The sequence below is a fragment of the Pantherophis guttatus genome, chromosome 13 (genome assembly GCF_059756535.1).
Source record: "Pantherophis guttatus breed Tessera chromosome 13, ASM5975653v1, whole genome shotgun sequence".
NCBI lineage: Eukaryota > Metazoa > Chordata > Lepidosauria > Squamata > Colubridae > Pantherophis > Pantherophis guttatus.
Window position 1 is genome coordinate 17556904 of NC_142075.1, and position 22917 is coordinate 17579820.

The window sequence follows — 22917 nt, forward strand, 5'->3', positions numbered from 1 at the left end:
GATTTGTTTTCGCTTCCCAGAATTGCAGGATTTTAATGCTATGCAGAAGGATGCACCGTGTTTATTTAAGAGTTTGATATTTCACTGTTTAAAACAGCTTAATGATATGCCTAAGTGAATTGTAGCCATCAAATGCTTCCATCTCTGAAACAGAGCATTCCATTAAGGCTGCATTAAAACGGTGTAAAGCAGAAGCTTTAAACAGCACAAGCTTTTAACAATTCCTTTTTAAATATCTTTGCTCGAGTTTCCGCTTTTAATGCAAAAGCTTCTTTTAATAACGGGGCACCGTCATACCTGTCTCAAAAGACAAAAAGAATTTTGTATTTTGCCACCCGCCCCCATTTTCCTTAGCTATACATTTGCTCTGATCTGGCAAAGGAAGTGCCCTATCCAAAGATTTTGTCACTGTCAGGCATGAAGAATTGAGGCCCTACATTAAATTCCAGTTAAACTGATTCATTGCTCATGCCTTATGCATAAGGATCTAGTCAACTAATGGTCAGCACTAAATTGGCCCTAGATAAGGGCTTAAACTTTTGTGGGAACGTATAGACTGGAGGCTGGTTCCTCTCTTAACTCCAACCCCTGTCTCTGCCTGTCTTCTTCCTACATGTACCACTTGTTTAACAGGATATCAGCATACACACTGAAATATTTTCTGCCTGGACCTTAGAAAGTGCAGTGGAATGGCTCTTTCACCCAATCTCCTGAAGACATTGGATCGGATAGAATATTTCATAGGATGGGAGGCATCTAGAGGCTGTAACCTCTGGATGTGCTTGGACCCCATGTCCCATTGTCCATACTGGTACAATAGGACTGGGTGATTTATTAATATGATTTATTGGGTTAAGGATTTTCTGTCTTCACTGTGAGTTGTATTGTGTTGGGGGTGCATTGAGGGAGCTCAACCGATCTCATTGTACATATGTTGTGCACAGACAATAAAGATGTGACATTTGAAATCCATCATAGAGCCATGCAGGCAAGGGCTGTGTTTGTACCGTAATCCAACTGTATTACGGACAACCACTTCATGAATGAATTGGAAGGGTTTCGCGTATCAGACTATGCCATGTGATTTATGGGACTAGAATTGGCTGTGTTTGTATAACCTATTAGGCTATAACAGTTATTATAAATCATAGGGGCTAGGTACGTGCCTTCCGTTAAAGCATAAGCCACAGTTCCCAATGCATAATGGTTGGGTAGCCAAGCATGATGTATGGAAGAAGTTATTATGTGATTGCTGCAGGCCAGTTCACTCCTAGGCATCTGAGGGAGCAACTCTCCAGTCAGAGTTTTTATAAAAGGAGAAGAAGAGTAATGGGGGGCTCACTGCCTCTTCCTCAGAAGAACATCCAAATGTTCCATATTTCTTAGGAGACTTTTGTTAAACAGGGGTGTCAAACTCAAGGTCTGGGGGCCGGATCCGGCCTACGGGGTACTTAGATCTGGCCTGCAGGGCTGCCCTGGAAGCTGCAAAGGACCAGCCCGCAGTGTCTCTGCCAGTGAAAACGGAGCTCGGGAGGGCCGCGAGTGGCTGTCCCGAGCTCCATTTTTGGTGGCAGAGGGTTGCAGGAGGCCATCACAGCCGAAAACAGAGCTCGGGAGTCCGTTTTCTCTGGCAGAGCGCTCGGGCCACCACAGGTGCCCCCGACATGAGTGACATTGAGCTGGCCATGCCCACCCTGGTCACGCCCACTCCAGCCCCTCCCCCCGAGGTCAGACACAACCCTGATGTGGCCCTCAATGAAACCGAGTTTTGACACCCCTGATCTACAACTATAACACTCAGAAGCAAGCTAGAATGAAAATGCTTCAAGCTACTTTCCCCATTTTTTAAACATTTTTGTAAGGTTTTAATTTACACGTTTCCCAAAAAAGGGGAATCGGAACAATCAAAACACAAACCCACGTGCTTTGGGTTTTATCCGAGATACAAGTAGGCAGCCTGCCTTTTCCGGAGTTAAACAAGGGCATCCTGTTGTGTGGGATTATATTAAAACAGTTAGCCCTGTTTCTGCAGTAAATATCCTCTGTCTGTTTGGCTGGGGTCCCTCTGTGTGGCCAAATGAGAACCTGGGGAATATTATATGAAGACTGGGTTTGAACATCACGTGAAACCATAATGTGCTATGGTAACCTTGCAATTTTTACTCATGATTTTATAACTTCGACTGAAGTATCAATAGAGGATTGAAGACAACACAACAGAGCGTCAATTACTCACTAAACCAGGGGTGTCAAACTCAATTTTATTGAGGGCCGCATCAGGGTTGTATTTGACCTCACCGGGGGGGGGGGGCTGTGTGACCAAGGTGAGCATAGCCACTCGACGTCATTTGTGTTGGGGGTGCCTGTGGTGGCCCGAGCACTCTGCCAGTGAAAATGAGCTCCCGAGCTCCATTTTCGCTGGCAGAGACACCAGTGGCTGGTCCTTCACTGTTTCCAAGGCAGGCCAGATCTAAGCATCCTGCTAGCCATCTCTGGCTCCCTGGCCTTGAGTTTTGACACCCCTGCACTAAACCATAAAACATAGCTTTCACACCAAAATGGCTGCGTTCCGAACATTTGCTAAACTATACACATAAGTTGGGTTTACAAATTGCATACAGAACAGGGATGAAATCCAGCAGGTACTGACAGGTTCTGGAGAACTGGTAGCGGAAATTTCGAGTAGTTCGTAGAGCCGGTAGAGGAAATTTTGAGTAGTTCAGAGAACCAGCAAATACCACCTCTGGCTGGCTCCAGAGTGGGGTGGGAATGGAGATTTTGCAATATCCTTTCCCCAGGAATGGGGAGGGAATGGGGATTTTGCAGTATCCTTCCCCTGCCATGCCCACCAAGCCCCGCCCACCAAGCCACACCACACCCACCAAGCTCACAGAACTGGTAGTAAAAAAATTCGGATTTCACCACTGATACAAAAGATGTTTTAACGAACAGTTGTCGATTAAACCTTTGGTTGTGGTCAAACCACAGTGCCCAGGTTCACACAAGCCGAAAACAATCCCCATCAGGCTTGATGAGTGACCCCCAATCTTGGCTTGATACTGATGTGTGAATCCAGGTCTAAGCCTTGGAAACAGCCAGAGAACATCACTTGAGATAGGAGGCTTCTGAAATTGCAGAACCGATTCGGTCAGACAGCTTTGTCTCAATGGCTAAACATTCAACTTTGTTATTGCGTACAATCCCTTTCTGTTCTGCGGGTAAAAAGGCAGGACTTCTGAGGTTTAAAAGCCCAACTTCAAGGGGATTCTTATTCCTTGACATCAGCCCACGTACTTTGCTCTCCACTGAACTTGGCAAAACAATAAACAAAGTAAAGCAGTGTTGTTCCCGAGTTGCTTCTCCTCCAGGGAACAATACTGGACTCTCCTCTGTCTAGAGGCACACAATCCTGGAAGGAGGGGAGGAGGAGGCATTGTGGGAGCAGAAATTCCATGATACCCAAGAGTTATCCAATGACTTTTTGGCATTTTGGGACAAAGAGGGTACCGGTTCCTCAAGAGGGTACCGGTTCCCACCCAGTCACATGACCACTTAGCCACACCCACCCAGCTGGTAAATTACGTGCAGCAGAGTTGACTACACTTGGGTAGCTGCAAACATGTTGCTCCTAATAAAGAACTGGATTTCTTTTCAAACTTGGCTCGAGGCTCATGAGTTAATTAGGGCAGACTAGAATTCTTTTTCCACCAGCCTGGTATCTTCTAAAGCAGGTTTCTCCAAATTTGGCAACTTTAAAACTTGTCATTTTCAACTTCCCGAATTCTGGGAGTTGAAGCCCACAAGTCTTACAGTGGCCAAGTTTGGAGACCCCTTGTTCTAGAGCAGCGGTCACCAACTGGTGGTCCGTGGACCACTGGTGGTCCGCGAGAAAATTTTGGTGGTCCGCAGAAAAATTATTTGCATTTTTTATCTTGCACTAAATTAGGGATCCTACAGCCCCTGGGCCGGATACGTGCAATCAGTGGTGGGATTCAAGTAATTTAACAACCGGTTCTCTGCCCTAATGATTTCTTCCAACAACCAGTTTGCCAAACTGCTCAGAAAGTAAACAACCGGTTCTCCCGAAGTGGTGCGAATTGGCTGAATCCCACCACTGGGTGCAATGAATGTTTGTGTTGCTGCAGAGAGTGTTCCCCCTTCGGGGTCTTTTTGTGTGGGTTGGAGGGGGAGAGAAATTCCAACTTGCGGTCTGCTTCAGCCTCCTGGTGTAGGGTTTTGGGCAAAGGCTGGAGGGAAGCACTGCTGGTGGCAAAGAGCTGGAGGGCCTTGTTCCAGTGGGACAGCATCATGGCCTGGAACTGGCTGAGCCCGCTGAGCCTCCGGGAGCCTGTACCTGGCCTTGCAGTCCCGCAGGTCTTCCCTCTGCTTGGAAAGCCTATGCTCCTAGTCTTCAGTGAGGTGCTTCTGTTGAGCCTCCTTCTTGGTCAGATCCAATTTGAACTGAGCTGTTTTGCCAACTCTTTCTCGTGGTGGCTGCTTAGCTCCAAAAACTGCTTCCTGTTGGCACCCTAAGGAGCCCGGGCGGGCAGGCGAGGAGGGGCTGGGAGGAGAGGGGCGAGTAGAGGCCAGCGAGGTGCCCCTCAATGGGAGTGACACTGAGTTGGCCATACCCACCCAGTCACATGACCACCTAGCCACACCCACCCCGCCGGTAAATTACGTGCAGCAGAGTTGACTACACTTGGGTAGCTGCGAACATGTTGCTCCTAATAAAGAACTGGATTTCTTTTCAAACTTGGCTTGAGGCTCATGAGTTAATTAGGGCATTCGTTGGAGTCCTGACAGCTAGTCAACTCTGCTGCACGTAATTTATTTTGCATGCCTCCCATGTAAGAAAGTGGTGAGACTTTAATCATGTAGTCGTAGCCGCCATCTTGATTTCCATTTTTGAGTTCTCTCTGGAAACCCTTCTGCACTGTTGAACTTAGGTGGGAGTTTTTAGTGGTTGTTAAGGCTGCTGTGTGTTTCCCATATAATTTGTAACCTATGCTTAATTCTTTTACACATTGGATGAATCCACCTAATAGTTGTCTATGGAATGACGCTGTCTTTAATTTAGTACAGTGCGTGAGTTCCATCTATCCAACAGACCATGAGTTGGTCAGGGGTAAAGATTCTTTGATGCTGTAGAATTGTGCTGTTGGGGAAGGCTTTTGAGAGTCCCTTGGACTACGCGGAGATCAAATTCAATCAATTCTGAAGGAAATCAACCTTGATTGTTCCTTGGAAGGACAGATCCTGTAAGACCTGGAAGCCATATTTTACGTCTGGGCCTTCAGGACTGCCACATCTTCTTCTGTGGGAAAATGGGAGGGGGGATTGCATAGAGTATAGATGATATGTGGTCAAAATAACATTCCTTTCTCAGAGAGTCAAGGACACATTGCCCTGGCACCTGGAGTCGGATGACTGGGGAGTGTCTTCAGTTTGAAGCTGAAGCTCAAATACTTGGGTCACAAAATGAGAAGGGAGGACTCCTTGGGAAAGACACTGATGTTGGGAAAGATTGAAGGCAAAAGGAGAAGGGGACGGCAGCGGATAGGATGGTCTTATAATGTTGTTGATGCAATTTGGACAAACTCCAGGAGACAGTGGAGAACAGAGTGGCCCAGCATGCTATGGCCCATGGGGTCACAGAGAGTTTTAGGCACGACTTAGTGACTGAACAACAACACAACAGCAACAAAGATCCTTTAGTGTTTAGCGAGCAATGTTCTATTGGAAAAGCAATGTTCTGTTGGACAATAGTGAGAACCATTTGGGAGCCATTTTTTTAAAACCCTGCACAGAGTGGAAAATTACCGTGCAGGATAGCAGTTCCCAAAATTCTGATATTTTTCTCCTCTCAAGAATGAGAATCCTTGTTATGGGGTTGCTTGGGCCTTACTCATTCTACCCAGTGGGTTTTGGAGGAAGCAACGGAGTATTCATCCTTTGCCAAATGTTGGTTGCCTCCACGTTCCCCTTATTTCATTCAGCCTCTCTGTTCCATTCACTCCTGGGCTCCTGGGTGGGTTTCATAAAGGGTTTTTTTTTTTTAAAAAAAAAACAACCTTAATAAAGGCCAATTTAATTGCTGAGGAATCTGGCAAGGCTTTTTTCTCTCATTAGCTGTTTATGGGATGGGAGTGAAGCTGAGCTCCATTGCAATGAATGCATTTATTTACATCCTGCTATTTTCCTAAGAGCACCCGAGAGATGGCGGCAGTGTAATAATAAAATCCATATAATTGCATCATTTAAAAAAAAAAAAAAAAGCAAGGATATAATCCTGCTTTCAAAGCTGTAGGAAAATATATTCAGTGTTTAAACCTATTAGCCTAGTGAGGTCATCCAGATAAGGAGTACTGGAGTGCTAGCTCTACCCTTATTTTAGCAATAGCAATAGCACTTAGACTTATATACTGCTTCACAGTGCTTTTACAGCCCTCTCTAAGCGGTTTACAGAGTCAGCCTCTTGCCCCCAACAATCTGGGTCCTCATTTTACCCACCTCGGAAGGATGGAAGGCTGAGTCAACCGTGAGCCTGGTGAGATTCGAACTGCTGAACTGCAGCTACCAGTCAGCTGAAGTAGCTTGTAGTACTGCACTCTAACCACTATGCCACCTCCGCTCTATTCTGGAGGTTTACATTAATAGAACCTTACATTTCTGAACGCATCCCTCCTTTCCTTCACTTTTATGTTGCCCAAAAGGAAGGAAAGTCTCTTCGGAGACATTTTTGTCACCTCTTCTCCTTCAGACTCAAATGGGATTGGATTGATGGATGGATAGATTGATGGATGAATGGATGGATGGGAATGAATGGCTAGATTGCAGATAAATAGATGGCAGATAGATAGCTGATAACTAACCCTGGGCCAGTTACTCTTTCTTTCTCATCCAAATCTACCTTCTAGGATGATTTGGGGGCAGAATTGGAAGAAGTGTTGTCTATATTGGGGCTTTCAGCTCTTAGAGAAAAGATGGTCCAGAACATCTGGAAGCACCAGGCTGAGGAAGGCTATGCAACATCAATAGTGGAGAAAATCCCTAATGAAGCAAAACAAGGCACTTGATGAGTGACAGCCATGTGCCCCACTGGCTCCAAACATACAAAGTATTTGTCAGGTTTCGAGGTTGTCTCAAATAAATTGCATTTCAAACAAAGTCTTTGATGAAAAACTCCCATTTATTAAGCACGACATTCTAACTCCGACTCCATTGTAGCCAACACTGACTTCCTGACCCAAAACCCTCCCTTTCCTTTCCCCACTCCTCTGCACTCATTGGCCATCTTCCAAGTCCCTCTACCCCTAATCTACTGCTCCAGCTCAAAGGAATTTCCCCCCTCCCATCCCATCTCCTAGGGGATATTATCTCCAGGGAAAATAAGTAGGTGAAAAGTCAAACGTCCCTTTCCAGATGCCTCCGCTTCTCCTTCTTATGTCATCACTAGAGTAAATGCAGCCTGAAGTGCTGACAGTATTATCCTAAGACCACAAATAATTTAAATCTCAGAAAGAAAGGCGAATCTGAAGTTCTATTTAATGCTGCATGGATCCTTCATGGATGGTTTCTCTCTCCCCTATTTTTGATGTAAATCCTTTTTCCATTTTTTGTTTTTCCAGGGAAGCAATAAGTCGTCTGTGTGAAGCTGTGCCAGGAATACATGGGAACACCAAAAAACGGAAGGTAAATCTATCTTTGACGGGCCGAGTAGCTTCTTTGAAGGAAAAAAACTCCCTCTGGGCCTTAAGAGGTTTACCTTTTCCTTGAACCATCAACATATATAAAATATATCTGCATGTCTTAGGGATGAGTCTTAGGGCGGAGCCTCAAGCTGCCATCGCTACCGGTTCTCCGAACCACCAGCTGTCATAGCTACCGGTTCGGCTGAACCGGGCCGAACCGGGAGCATTTCACCCCTGCCCCCGCCCTCCAGGAATGCGCACGTGTTTCCTGCACACGCCCCACACATGCATGGCAGAGACCTGAAAATCAGCTGGCCAGCGGGAGGCGAGTGCACATGCGGGGTGGAACTAAGCTGGGTGACGGCTTGTGTGCCAGCAGAGAGGGCTCTGTGTGCCACCTGTGGCATGCATGCCATAGGTTCGCCATCACAGACTTAAGGTGTCCCACGACACTTCTGGCAGGAACCTTGTAGCAAACATCTGGCAAATGAAACCATTGACTTCTGTTAGGTGACATATGAAATAAGAAATCAACATTCTGCTTGTCTTTACAGCCTCCGGCTAAATTTCTTTCTCCTGTGCTTGGCAAAAGCAATCTTCAGTTTTCTGGCACACATATAAAACTGACCATCTCAACAACCAGTCTTACATTATTGAACACCGACAGCCAGCAGGTAGGTTGGGTTGGTCCTTCAGGCTCTGATCCAAGAAGCATGGGCTGCAGATCTAATGTTTTGCTATAACTTGTCATGAATCATTTTGCTTTTGAATGCACTCTATTGCAATACCCTAACAAAGTTAATTTGTTTTTTTTTTCCCTATCTTTGAGTCAATGTTGACTCCTGGCAACTATCTGAACTGGTCCCTGCAGTTTTGGGACAAGGCTTTTCAGAAGTGATTTGCCATTGTCTGTTTCCTAGGGCTGACAGACAGTGACTGGCCCAAGGTTAGCCACCTGGCTTTGTGCCTCAGGTGGCACTAAAACTCACTTCTCTCCATTTTTAGTCCAGTGTCTTAACCCAGGGGAGTCTCCAACCTTGGCAACTTTAAGACTTCTGGCCTTCAACTCCCAGAATTCCTCAGCCATGAGAATTCTGGGAACTGTAGGCCACAAGTCTTCAACTTTCTGGCCAGGGATTATATGCATCTCTATAGAATCTTTCAGGGGTGTGCAGATGGAGACTTTGGGTTTCATACAATAGCCAGAAGCTGGGGATATATGGCTATTGTAGGAATTTATCTGTTCTGAGCATTTGGTCTTTTTTCTCTGCTTTTGGGTGCTTCTATCGGACTATCTCTGGTGGTCTGTAAGCAGAATTTATGAATTCTGAATATGATGAGCTTTGCAGAGATATTTTTCCAATCGTTTCTGGTTAAGCTATACATGGACTTCACAGATTTCTTCTTTTTCCTTCCCAGATTATTGCAAATCATCATATGCAGTCCATTTCATTTGCCTCTGGAGGGGATCCAGTAAGTATAGAGGTTTTATTTATTTTATTTTTTAATTTATGTTATTTATTTCTTTTGTCAAGCATGTATAAGATAAAAGATATAAGTAGAAACATGATTATGAATACATGAAATGGATACGAATAAATGGGGACATTAGGACAGGGACGGTAGGCACACTGGTGCGCTTATGCACGTCCCTTACAGACCTCTTAGGAATAGGATGAGGTCGACAATAGACAATCTAAGGTTAAAGTTATGGGGGTTTGGAGAAGAAACCACAGATTCAGGTAGTGCATTCCACTCTGTTGCTGAAGTCGTATTTTCTGCAATCAAGTTTAGAGTGGTTTACCTTAAGTTTGTATCTATTGTGTGCTCTTGTATTGTTGTGGTTGAAGCTGAAGTAGTCACTGACAGGTAGGACGTTGTAGTAGATAATTTTGTGTACTACGCTTAGGTCAGACTGAAGGCAGTGTAGTTCTAAGTTATCTAAGCCCAAAATTTCAAGCCTGATGGCATAAGGGATTCTGTTCCAAGCAGAGGAGTGAGGATTCTTCTCATGAAATATCTCTGGACTCGCTCGATTGTATTTATGTCCGATATGCAGTGCGGGTTCCAGACAGCTGTATTCGAGAATTGGTCTAGCAAATGTTTTGTATGCTCGTTAGCAGTACAATATTACCAGAGAAGAAGCTACGCAAGATTAGGTTAACGACTCTTAATGCCTTTTTGGCAATGCTGTTACAGTGAGCTCTGGCACTTAGATCATTAGAGATGAGTACTCCAAGGTCCTTGACAGAATGAGGATTGTCTGCGAGGTCATGAAGAACATGCTGGAAATGAAACACAATTATGAATGGGGGCTAACAGAACTAGTGGCAGAGCTGAATCTCATCAAATTTGGAATACGTTTCAATGATAGAAGGTAGCCTATTGAGGAAAATGATGATTAGAGTGAAAAACACCTGTCACTCGAAAATGCAATTCTCTCGGTCTTCCTCTCGTTTTAATTTTTTATTATCTTTTTTTTGTAACCTTCCTTTCTTTGACCATTGAAACCTAGTAGATGTAGATTGGCCATTTAGTAATATAACATCAATATTAAAAAATACTTATTCCTTTTGTTTTATGTGCATTTTAGGATACTACGGATTATGTCGCCTACGTTGCTAAAGATCCTGTTAATCAAAGAGGTAAACCCAATAATTTCTTGAGAAAAAAATCTGGGGGTGAGGCTATCTTTTCATTGGGAAAATTATTTTTAAAAAAAACATATTTAATTTTTTCTCTATCTTTATTGCCCGAGTATGAATTCAGTGGGAAAGTTTCTTATTTAAAAAATAATAATTAAAAAAAACGGAGCTTTGCTCGTAACCTATTTGCAGTCATTCTTCCTAATTTATTGTTATAAAAGTGCCCTCTGATGGCTAAGATGAGGAAGTGTGGCTCGGAACGAAGGAAGTCTCTCTTAAGGATATTCTTGGCTCATAACCGATGTTGTGGGTTATTGAGCAGAGTACCCTTTGAGTAAATGCATGAAAAGTGACTAGGAATGGTTGTGAACAATCACAGTCAACACACAAACACACTGAGTTGTTGTAGTCTTTTACTTTTAGAAAAAAGTAAAGCAAAGTCCAAAAACAATCCAAGACATACACAGACAAGACGAGAGTTAAAAGATCAATCCAGGGATATTTCAAGTACAAAGTCTTCTTACCAGTTGTAGTCATACACAATAAAACAGTTCTTCCTGAGTTTCAAAACAGGAACAAGTTCAATATCAAAACATTCAATAAATAGTAGAAAACAACATGTAGCTATGATCAAACAGTGATCATGCAGAGAGATCAGGTAGAGAGTTACAGCAAATAAGCAGGTAAAATGGTGTAGTATCCACACAAGCCATGATCATGACTTCCCTTAAGTACATTGGCTACAGAGCTTAGCCAATCAGGATACAGGATGATGCAATACAGTCTTAAAGCAATATAATACCTTTCTGACTGCAAACATACATTGTTGGTTTATATATTGCCTGACTAACTAGTTAGACAAATAACAATTTCCTAACAGTCTCAACCGGGTTTTATATTATTTTTTTGCTCCAAAAGATGCATTAGGGCTTATTTTCTGGTTAGGTCTTATTTTTTTGGGGGGGAATACGATATTAATTGCATCCGTCTGGCTGATGATCTTAACTAGGGCTTATTTTTTGGGGTAGGTCTTATATTACGAGCATCCTGGAAAATCATGCTAGGGCTTATTTTCCAGTTGGGTCTTATTTTTGGGGAAACAGGGTAACAAATGTCTCGTTTAGGAACAGAAATTTTGGGCCCCAACTTTTGGGCCGTAAGTCAAGGTCTACCTGTGTTTCTTTCACATCCCTTTTCCTTGTGGCTGTTTTTTTTCCCTCCCAGCATGCCATATTTTGGAATGTCCCTCTGGAATTGCTCAAGAGGTCATCAATACCATCGGACAAGCTTTTGAGCTCCGGTTCAAACAATACCTGAAAACTCCTCCTGCTTTGATTGCTTCCAAAGAAAGGTAAGCAAAGGCTTAAATTGGGAGGCAGCTGGAATGGCACAGGTAGTCCTTCCATTCATTTAGCGACCGTTCAAAATTACAATGGCTCTTTAAAAAGCGACTCGTGATTGATTTTTCACGCTTATGACCATTACAGCATCCCCATGGTCATGTGATTAAAATTCAGATGCGTGTATTTATGATGGTGGCAGTGTCCCGGGGTCACATGATCCCTTTTTGTGACCTTCTGATAAGCCAAGTCAGCGGGGAAGCCAGATTCACATAACAGCCATGAAACTAAGTTAACAACTGCAGTGATTCACTTAACAACTGGGGCAAGAAAGGTTGCAAAATGGGGCAAAACTCACCTAACAACTGTCTCGCTTAACAACGGAAATTTGGGACTCAGTTGTAATCCTAAATCGAGGACTATCTAATGTGCGAATGGCCTTGGAGACAGGAGGAAGAACAGCAGGCTAGGTTAATAAATAACATAAATTCACATTTATTTAATTAACCGTGTTACATTAAGTTGGGATTCCAAACTTGCGATTCCGAAAGGGAAACAAATTACAGATTTCAAATTGAAAGGGATTTCTTGCAGTCGTACCGTGAAAGGTTTTACTTGCTGTGCTGTGTATTGCTTAATGTTTTGCTAGCTGGATCAGATTTATTTTCTAGTTTAAGAGTTCAGTTGTGTTGGATTTCAGCATTCATATCGTTTGAGAGGTATAGGCCTTTGGTACATGAACTAGGGGTGGGCTGCTGGGGGTTCGCAGGGGTTCGAGAGAACCTCTAGCTAAGATTCTGTGCAGTTTGGAGAACTCCCCCAAATCCCACTCCTGGCTGGCCCCAACCCGCCCTTCCCCGCCTACCCTGCCCCACCCCTCCCAGGAGTCCCCACGTGGCCCGTTTTAGATCCAGGTAAATACAGGGCACGCGCAGAAGCTCAGGGAAGGTAAAAAACAGGCTTACCGGAAGTTCGGGAAGGATGGAAACAGGCCTGTTTCCAGCCTCCAGAGGGCCTCTGGAGCCTGGGGAGGCCATTTTTGCCCTCTTGGAGGCTCGAGGAAAGCCTCCGGAGCCCGGGGAGGGCAAAAACGCCCCCCCTCACCGTGATGCAGGAGGCCAACTAGGCCACACCTACCATGGCCACGTCCACCCAGCAACTGGGCAGAGAACCCCTTGCTAAAATTTTTGAAGCCCACGCCGGCCTGAAACCTAAGACAATTGGAGGGCACCAGGCTGGAGAAGACATTGTTATATTCTCACACTGTTATATTCAGCGTTGATCCCTCTGCCCCCGGGAGACGAACAGATGGAAAATGTCTTTTCCAGTTCCTGTGAATCACATAATTAAATTCTTGAGTCATGTTCTCCTAATCAAACTTCCTGGCCCCATATTTCTTTCCTGTTCCTGTCTGTTCATCAAATTATGTCCTTATAAATTAAAAATCAAGAACTCAACACAAGTTGTTCTTTTCAGAAGACAAACTATAAAGTGGGTGGGGAGAGACGCTTATATCCCCATCCTTATCCTCACCCTTGTTTCCTCCTACCCCCCCAATTTTAACAAGAGAATCGCTCCTCCAGTGTTCTCCCAACTTCTATGAGAAGCAGCTCATAGATCACCAATGTTTGTGTCGTTGGGAGGAGGAGATGCGAAGGGGCCGCCATGCATTCATAATCAGCTTTAGACTTCTTGACAGTTCCAAATAAGGAGAAGGCTTTTCATAGTTCATTGTGATGACTGGCTTCCTTACTTTACCCAGCTGCTTTTTAAAAAACTGAGTGTGGTGCTGCTATTTCAGCTGTTGCTTGGTTTTTTGCACAGAGAAGGGGTGAATCTTGATGGATCCACCTGGAATATTCAAGAGAAGGAAGACTGTGGGTACTATAATGAAATTCCTGGGAAGGAACCTCCTGTAGGTGGGCTGTCTGATGTCAGGCTGAAGATAATCCCGGAAGAAAGGATCAACCGTCCCATCCCTACTGAGCAGCAACAATGTGGAGTAAGCATATGTGTAATCAGCTTCATTGAGAATCACACCAGGTTTACATTAGAATATATTTCATGCCTTCTGGAATAATCAGCCTGAACTCTTTGAGTTAATCTCCTACCTGTCAGGGTTCCAAGTAACGCCCCCAATGATAGAAAACTCCAAGGCTTAAGTTTCCTCAAAGTTCCATTTTATTAGAGATGTCATATTGGCACATCTGGGAAAACCCGAATCTGAAAGCTTCCAGGTTTTTCCCACCCAAAGGAAAGTCCAAGTCCCTGCCCAACATCCACATGTCCATCTCATGGTGCAATCCAAACACCGTCCCAACTGGAGATGCCTCCCAGATCCAGTCGTCCAGGTGCAGGGCAAGATGGCCTTGACTCTCTGAGAAAGGAATGTTATTATGACTATATATCAACCTGGCTCCATACAATTCCCCCTCCCAGTTTCCCACAGTAGTAAATGTGGCAGGCCTGAAGGCCCAGCGAAAAAGATGGCTTCCAGGCCTGACACTACTACTGTTCAGAATCTGAATCTGCTGAGAATTCCTCGTAGTAATTTGCTTCTGTATTTCTTTTTTCCTTTTTTGTTTTAGGATGATAGTCCCAGTTCTAAGCAGCTTTATGAAAACTGCCCGGATGAGCACAGAGCACTAGGTGGGTTGCCTGTATCTTGCAGAGAGCTGATTTGTGCCTTCTTGTCTTGGTAAAGGAAATAATCATAGAATCCAGTCTCAAATCTGTTTGTACTCCAAAACTGCCTCCATCTTGACCAATAGCTAATACAGGAGGAGACCAACTGAAATGAACCATCCTCCATTCAGCATGCCTGGCACTAAATTACAGGCAAAGAGAAATAGCAAAGATGAAGATTGGATGCTCTTCTGTTCAACTGGCATATCCTGAGCTGGGTTTTATACAGCTTCACATTCACATTCCAGAATAGAATACCTAGAATAAGGTATTGCCATTTTGATCTGGTTCAATAAGCCACCAAATGAGTCTCCCAGGAGCCATCAAAGGTGGAAGAGCATGAGAACTTCTTGGGGACAGTCAAGACTTATGCAGTGGTGGGATTCAAATAATTTAACAACCAGTTCTCTGCCCTAATGACCAGCTGGGTAGGCGTGGCTTGGTGATCATGTGACTATGTGGGCGTGGCCAACTCAATGTCACTCAGGTCAATGGGCGCTTCGCCTTAGCTGTTACAATGTAATAAGGGTTAACCGGAGAGGCAGTTTCTGTAAGCAGGGCAATAAAGGTTAGGCTAGAAATAACACCAGAATGTTTCCTTCCTGCCTTCCTTACAGGATTAGCCCTGTAAAGTGGAAAAAAAACAAAATAGGATTTCTTCCAACAACTGGTTCTCCGAACTGCTTAGAAAATTAACAACAGGTTCTCCCGAATAGGTGCGAACTGGCTGAATCCCACCACTGGACCTATGGACCCCCAAGACTTCTTTCTGAGGCCATCTGAGACTTCCTCAGTAGGGTGCTACTGGAATTCAGTAGAAACTAAAGCATCTGTAAGGAAGAAGAAGAAAGAGAAGGAGAAAAATGCTTCCCTCCACCTCCAATCATTATTCCATTAGCCCTGTTTACATAATCTTCCGGCCATGTTCTTAGTCATGCTAATGCAGCACGCACTTTTCTAATGAGTTCTAATCACACTGATCAGAATTCACCACATTGCAAAAAAAAAAAAAGTATTAGTACCGCTTTATATAGCCCTAGTAAGGCCACATGTGGGATACTGCATCCAGTTTTGGTCACCAGATTACAAAAAAGATGTCGAGACTTTGGAAAAAGTGCAAAGAAGAGCAACTAAGACGATGAAAGGCTTGGAGACAAAAACATACGAAGAACAGTTGCAGGATCTGGGTTTGGCTAGCCTAGAGAAGAGAAGGACAAGGGGGAGACATGATAGCAGTATTCCAGTATTTGAAAGGCTGCCACAAAGAGGAGGAGGTCAGATTATTTTCCCAAGCACCAGAGGGCAGGGCAAGAAACAATGGATGGAAACTAATCAAGGAGAGAAGCAACCTGGAATTGAGGAGAAACTTCCTAACAGTGAGGACAATTAACCAGTGGAACAGCTTGCCATCAGAGGTTGTGGGTGCTTCATCAATGGAGGTCTTTAAGAAAAGATTGAACAGCCACCTGTCTGAAATGGTATAGGGCAGTGATGGCTAACCTTTTTGCTGCCGCGTGCCAAAAGCGGGGGGAGCGGGGGGCGGTCGCACACCCGCATGCCCACAACATTTAATGCCTCCCCGCCCCTGCACATGCGCGCTCCCCCCACTTTGGGCACGCAACGACAAAAAGGTTACCAGTGGGCCTGGTAGGCCTGTTTTTCACCCTCTCCAGGTTCCTTGGCACCTGGGGAGGGCAAAAACGGCCTTCCCCACCCCCCCGGAGGCCCTCTGGAGGCCAGAAACAGCCCGTTTCCTGACTTCCGATGGGCCCGGAAGGCCTGAAAATCAGCTGGTCGGCGCCCACATGCGTGCTGGAGCTGAGCTAGGGCAACACTTGCGTGCCCACCGATATAGCTCCACGTGCCACCTGTGGCATTCGTGCCACAGGTTCGCCATCACGGGTACAGGGTCTCCTGCCTGAGTAGGGGCTTGGACTAGAAGATCTGAAGGATCCCTTCCAGGTCTATTCTGATTGATTGATTGTTAGTATTATACCGGTAGTAATTGTATTTAAGTCAGAATGGGATGGTTTAGGTGTTTTCCTTAACAGTGTTTTTTCTTTAAGACAGATAGCATGTTAGACATAGGGTTTTTGTAGGTACTACTATTAGGATACTAGGAATACTAGGAAATCAGACATCCTTATCTTTTCTTGGTGAGATAACATAACTCGCATTAATTTGGTTAACTTGGTAGTATTTTGTGCTGTTGAATAAGCTTTTGAGGGTTTTAAAGAACTAAAGAAAGATCTCCTTGTGATGATTAATTGCAGATATCAGCAAACCCACTCAGGCAGCAAATCAAGATGCTCCATTGCTGAAAAGTAGCAGCAAAGTGGATCTTTTTGATGACCCTCGATATATCAATACTCAAAACTTACAAGCTGCATCAGGTATGACCAGAACCCTCCCTGCAGAACAGAATTCTGCAAATCCAGCTCCTCATTTCAAGTCCGTTTCTATTTCTGCAAATCCGTCCCTTGCAGCTTTGAAAAGAAACACGAATGTTATAAAGGAATTCACAGCGTGGTTTGAAGCAATGCTAAGCTTTTGCTCCTAAAGGCAGTGCCAAGGTCACGGAATAGAATCATAAAGCTGGAAGAGATTTAGATCTTTTAATCAGACCTGTGGCTCTCCAACCTTTGAAAGCTGCAGTGATGGAGCGCTCACGACTTCAGGAGCCAAACTGTTCTATTACAGAATAATAACAGATTTGTGTCTCTCTCCATAGAATAGAATAGAATAGAATAGAATAGAATAGAATAGAATAGAATAGAATAGAATAGAATAGAATAGAATAGAATAGAATAGAATAGAATAGAATTTTTTATTGGTCAAGTATGATTGGACACACAAGGAATTTGTCTTGGTGCATACGCTCTCAGTGTACATAAAATAAGATACATTCATCAAGAATCATAAGGTGAGCTCCCGTTACTTGTCCCAGCTTCTGCCAACCTAGCAGTTCGAAAGCACGTAAAAAATGCAAGTAGAAAAATAGGGACCAACTTTGGTGGGAAGGTAACAGCGTTCTGTGCGCCTTTGGTGTTTAGTCATGCCAGCCACATGACCACAGAGACGACTTCGGACAGCGCTGGCTCTTCAGCTTTAAAACGGAGATGAGCACCGCCCCCTAGAGTCGGGAACGACTAGCACATATGTGCGTGGGGAGCCTTTACCTTTACCTTTATGTCTTTTATTTCATTTTCAGAAGCCTCAGAAACTGCAGAGCAGAAAGGATCCGGTGACATGGCAGGCCTCGGATGCATCACAGATGCAAAGACACCTCTTTGGAATGAAGAATGTTATCATGGGAAGATATCCAGGAGACAAGCTGAGACTCTCTTAAGAAACAATGGAGACTTCCTGGTACGGGAGAGTACAACCTCACCTGGCCAATACGTCCTGAGTGGGCTGCAAGGAGGACAAGTGAAACATCTCTTGTTGGTGGATCCTGAAGGCAAGGTAGGAACAACTGAGACATTGTTTTATTCAGAATGTAATTTATAATTTGTTGTTAGTTGCAAAGTCTGTCAGACTCATCGCGACCCCATGGACAATGTTCCTCCAGGCCTTCCTGTCCTCTACCATCCTATGGAGTCCATTTAAGCTCATGCCTACTGCTTCAGGGACTCCATCCAGCCACCTCGTTCTCTGTCATCCCGTTCTTCTTTTGCCCTCAATCTTTCCCAGCATCAGGCTCTTCTCCAGGGAGTCCTTCCTTCTCATTAGATGGCCAAAGTATTTGAGTTTCATCTTCAGGATCTGGCCTTCTAAAGAGCAGTCAGGGTTGATCTCCTCTAGGACTGACCAGTTGGATCACCTTGTAATCCAAGGGATTCGCAGGAGTCTTCTCCAGTACCAGAGTTCAAAGACCTTCATTCTTTGGCGCTCAGCCTTCCTTATGGTCCAACTTCACAGCCATACATTGCAACTGGGAAAACCATAGCCTTGACTATACGCACTTTTGTTGGCAGGGTGATTTATAATAGCTTTATAATAAGAAACATTCTGTGGTATTGAGCATTTAATTTTGCATTACTTAAGAAGCTTTAGGATGGCAACCAAATCATCATTTTACTTGCTTTCCTTGAATGAGGATTGCATTTGAAGAACAAAGGAGAATATTTGTAGCTCGGGGTTGAAATGAAGAGGCCCTTTGGTGCTCTCTGAGCTTGGTTTTTTTCTTGCAGATGTTTCATGATCCAAATTAGGTAACACCATTTATTTATTTATTTATTTATTTATTTATTTATTTATTTATTTATTTATTTATTTATTTATTTATTTATTTATTTGTTCGATTTATATGCCGCCCTTCTCCGGAGACTCAGGGCGGCTTACAATGCGTTAAGCAATAGCCTTCATACTTTTGTATATACCTGCTTAGTAGGGCTTTCGGTCCCCCCTAAGCGGTGTTCTTTTTTATACAAAGTCAGCTTATTGCCCCCACAATCCGGCTCCTCATTTTACCTACCTCGGAAGGATTGGAAGGCTGAGTCAACTTTGAGCCTGGTGAGATTTGAACTTGCAATAATTGCAGGCAGTTGGTGTTACTTAACAGCGCTTTAGTCTGATGCGCCACCAAGGCTCTTTAATTTCATAAATTAGCACTAATCACTAGCACTGATCATTAGCACTGATAATGTTACCTAGTTTGGGTCATGAAACATTTGCAAGAAAACAACCGAGCTCAGAGAACACCAAGGACCCCTCAAGCTATGGTCATAAAGTAAGACATTCTGCCAGCTATTAAAAAGATACTAAGGGCCTTCAAATCAGGGGTATCCATGAAGGGAATACAAAAATCAAGATGATAGCTGTGATTTGTGATCCAATCCTAAAGTCTTCTTTGGCCCATTCTCCCCTTGTAGATGCTCTTGCCTTGGATTGCTGGTCAGCCATAACATAGTATACTTTTAATATCGAAACTTGGATTTGGGGCAATCCAAAAATTCGCTAAGCTCCAGGAAAGTTGCAAACGCACGAAAAAAATAAACCCAGTCTCCTTTTACAGTGTGTTTCAAATAAACAAGAATCTTTAGTTATGTTTGTAGGCCATTATTTTTGAATCACAAGACCCATTCATCACTAAAAAAACCACCCCTGATAATGACTTTGCAAACTGATTAGGTCCTATTCAAGTTTTATTATTTGTTACAGAGGTATATCAAATACATACAAGTAAGTGGTGTATTGGTTTCTTCCCCACCTTAACACCAGGGGTGGGCTTCAAAAATCTTAGCAAGGGATTCTCTGCCCAGTTGCTGGGTGGGCGTGGCCATGGTGGGCGTGGCCTATTCGGCCTCCTGCACCATTTGCCTTCCCTGGGATCTGGAGGCTTTCCTCGAGCCTCCGGGAGGGCGAAAACAGCCTCCCCAGATATTGCAGAATTTGAAGACCTGATGCTTACTAAATTCTTGGATGCTCTTTTTTTTTTTTTACAGGTTAGAACCAAAGATCATACATTCGATAATGTGGATCATCTTATCCGCTACCATATGGAGAACAAGTTGCCAATTATCTCCTCTGGAAGTGAATTAAGGCTCTGCCAGCCTGTAAGGAAAGGGTTAGGGGCAGCTGCCTTCTAAGAAATAATTTTGTTGACTCGTATTCTTTTCAAGATCATTCTTTTGTCACCGTCTCCTCAACATCCCTAGTGACTTATTCTGGATTCATTTCCTGCGCACAGAATTCGACAAAGAATAGGAGACACCTCTTGATGAGGTTGCAGGTTTGTGTGTTTGTCTAGGTCTCCGTCCAATGCGTTTGTCTAATCGATATTTCTCATCCTCAACCACTTTAAGTTGTGTGGACTTCAATTCCCAGAATTCCTGAGTCAACATTGCCGATTGGGGAATGCTGGGAGCTGGAGTCCAAACGTTCTTGGAGTGGGCGGAGATTGAGAAACTTGAATTTAATCCCACCTCTATGTTGCATCTGACTAGCGACAAGTATTTTACTTTTGCAAAACATATCCCTGGAGAGACCAAGAGGCTGGGGCGAAATCAAGAGCCAGAGGTACTCAGAAAACGTTTTGAAGAGATCAGAAAAAGATGTCAAAGCACAAACCAACCTTCCCGAAGCAAAACTTACTTGAAGATGTGCCTTTTAATGTAAGAGATTTGGGGAAAATGACTCATATTTTTACCAGAGCTGTGGGTTGTTTTTTTTTTAGCTGATAAATTAATTTGAGTCGTTCCTGGGCTGATTTCAAGCAGCTTGAGAAAGACTGAACTTGATTTGCATTTGGATGAGAGACCACAAGGAAATCTCAGCACTGTAGCTCGGTCTGGGAACTCAAAAAACATTCTGAAAAGGACCACGGAAACCATGTGTCTCTTGCTGCCAAGGAAATGACATTTGTGTGTCCATGATGTCAACAGGCATCAAAAGCTCAGTTCATTTTGTAAAATATACTTTTATTAAAGATGCTAAGAATAGAAGGCAAAAACTAATAGAAATGAATATAGAATGAGAAAAAGAAGAGAAATTAAAGAACCAGCTAAAAAGTGCATGAAAGAAAAAAGTAAACAGAATAGAAAAGAAAGAAAAAAGTTGCTCCCGATGTTTGAAACACTTATAAGTACAATTATAAATTTACCTCTTGCTCTGTGGTTACGGTATAACTCTTCCCCCCCTATAATTTATTCTGTCTAATCAGCAAAACCATAAATTGTTATTTTTGTGTCTGTTTCATGCAACAAAGTCTAAGGGATTTGCAGTCAGCAATAAACAGATTATTTTATTATTAAAGATCCTCACCAATCTACCTGATGCTAATTGCTAATTGGACCAGTTATAGGTTGCTAGTTTTTAAATGAGGCGGCAATGCTTACTAAGTTTATAGATGGAAATTAGTTATCATTTTGAAGCGGATGCTAACAATGTGGTAGATTTAGACTTATTATGCAATCCTATCATATATTGCAGTTCTACCAGGATGCCAAAGGGTTTGCAAAAATTTAATCTGCAAAATGTTTGCCTACTGGCCTGTAGGTAAAGACACTGGAACTGAACCAGCAAAAATAAAAATGACAGATGCAAATAGTATGGGGAGTTTGAAATAAAAGAAAGCAATCATACATCATATTTCAGGGTTAAGTGAATACATCGTTTTGTTTAGAAGCTATTTTGGGTTTTTTTAATTGCACGCTTTCTATTTTCCTTCGTTCCGTATTTTGTGGGATTGGGTTTCATTTGTTCCTATATTAGTTACGAAAAGAATTTTTTAAAAATAAATGTTCATGCCGCATTATCCCTGTACGTGTTTTCAACTGGAAATATTCTGTAAATCAATATGCCTTGGAGTGGTTCTGTTTTATATATATATATATTGTGGAGAGAAAGAGATTTCTGCAAATCTATTCCTTGCAGCTTTGAAAAGAAACCTGAATGCTATCAGTGAATCCAGCATTGTTTGAAGCAATGCTAAGATTTTGCTCTTAAGGGCAGATTCGAAAATCACAGAATAGACTCAAGGAAATTGGAAGAGGTTTTAGAGTCTTCTAATCCAACCCCATACCAAGAGCAGATATCCCAGACAAGTGCTTGAATTTCTGAAGTGAACACTTAAGCACCCTCACCTTGGCTGGGTATTGCTAATCTCAAGGGCCATTTTTGCATGCCAGTTTAAGCCAGGAATCCTGGCTTCCTAAATCAGGATGCTAACAAGTGTAGAGCTGATCCATTCCTCGCAGTGTGTAAGCAGAAGAGGGGTAACGTTGAAAGTTAGAACTAGGGCCAACACCTAGATTTTAAGCCAACCATAAGCACTTGCATGGACTCAAAAATAATCCTAAATTCAGATATCATATAAACATGTCCTTTCTTAGTTTCTTAAAAGCAAGCAGTTAAGAACTGGTACATTGTGGTTTATTAAGCTGTAGCAGGAATGGATTTTACTTTTAAATGCACACCTTTAGTATTGCATTGCACGTGATACAGATAGACACAAAATAGAGTTTTCTCAGGGTATCTTCAAATTTATATGTGTACACATACACACACACACACAATGCCATCAGATTCATATTTATAAAAGTTGGCCAAGCAATAGACTTGTAATTCTCTCCTTCAATTCTCATCCCTGGAAATTAGAATGTTATTCATACAGCAGCAGTTTCATCTTTACGATCATAATGTTTGCAAATAAATTTTGTCTGTGGATCTGTTTTCAGAGGCATGGTTTCTGTCCCACTTTCAATGCGCGGCTTGCCAAATAACGATCAATGTGTAATATGTTGAGTGATCAGTAATATCTGCGATCAGGGCAGTGGTGGGTTGCCCCTGGTTCGAACTGGTTCGCAAGAACTGGTAGTAAAACCAGCGGGAGGCTCCACCCACTGACCCGGATGTCATCATAGGTGATCTGCGCATGTGCAGAAAAGTGCGCATGGGTGCAATGCAAACCGGTAGTAAAGGCAAGTAGAACCCACCCCTGGATCAGGAAGATGTAATATGGGTGTAGATTAAAAGAGGAAGAATCAGATAAATGGATACTTTTGCATTAAGCCGTCACTTAGTTTGCATTTGGCTTAATGTGTGAGTGCA

At 43.3% G+C, this 22917-nt stretch overlaps 1 protein-coding gene across 4 annotated transcripts in view; it reads left to right on the forward strand.

The window, feature by feature from the left end:
- Positions 1 to 22539, forward strand: part of SHC4 (SHC adaptor protein 4) — a 41512-nt gene extending 18973 nt beyond the window's left edge. For 2 of the 4 annotated variants that reach the window (XM_087877751.1, XM_034434696.3), the window contains exons 4-13: positions 7632 to 7695; positions 8249 to 8368; positions 9114 to 9167; positions 10288 to 10339; positions 11564 to 11690; positions 13504 to 13681; positions 14268 to 14328; positions 16638 to 16757; positions 17576 to 17829; positions 19812 to 22539. In XM_087877751.1, coding sequence (XP_087733877.1) covers positions 7632 to 7695; positions 8249 to 8368; positions 9114 to 9167; positions 10288 to 10339; positions 11564 to 11690; positions 13504 to 13681; positions 14268 to 14328; positions 16638 to 16757; positions 17576 to 17829; positions 19812 to 19955 — 1174 coding nt within the window. In that variant the 3' untranslated portion in view covers positions 19956 to 22539. The remainder of the gene's footprint in view (positions 1 to 7631; positions 7696 to 8248; positions 8369 to 9113; positions 9168 to 10287; positions 10340 to 11563; positions 11691 to 13503; positions 13682 to 14267; positions 14329 to 16637; positions 16758 to 17575; positions 17830 to 19811) is intronic. The other 2 variants (XM_034434697.3, XM_087877752.1) reach the window with 1 other exon arrangement.
- The last annotated feature ends 378 nt before the right edge of the window (positions 22540 to 22917 follow it).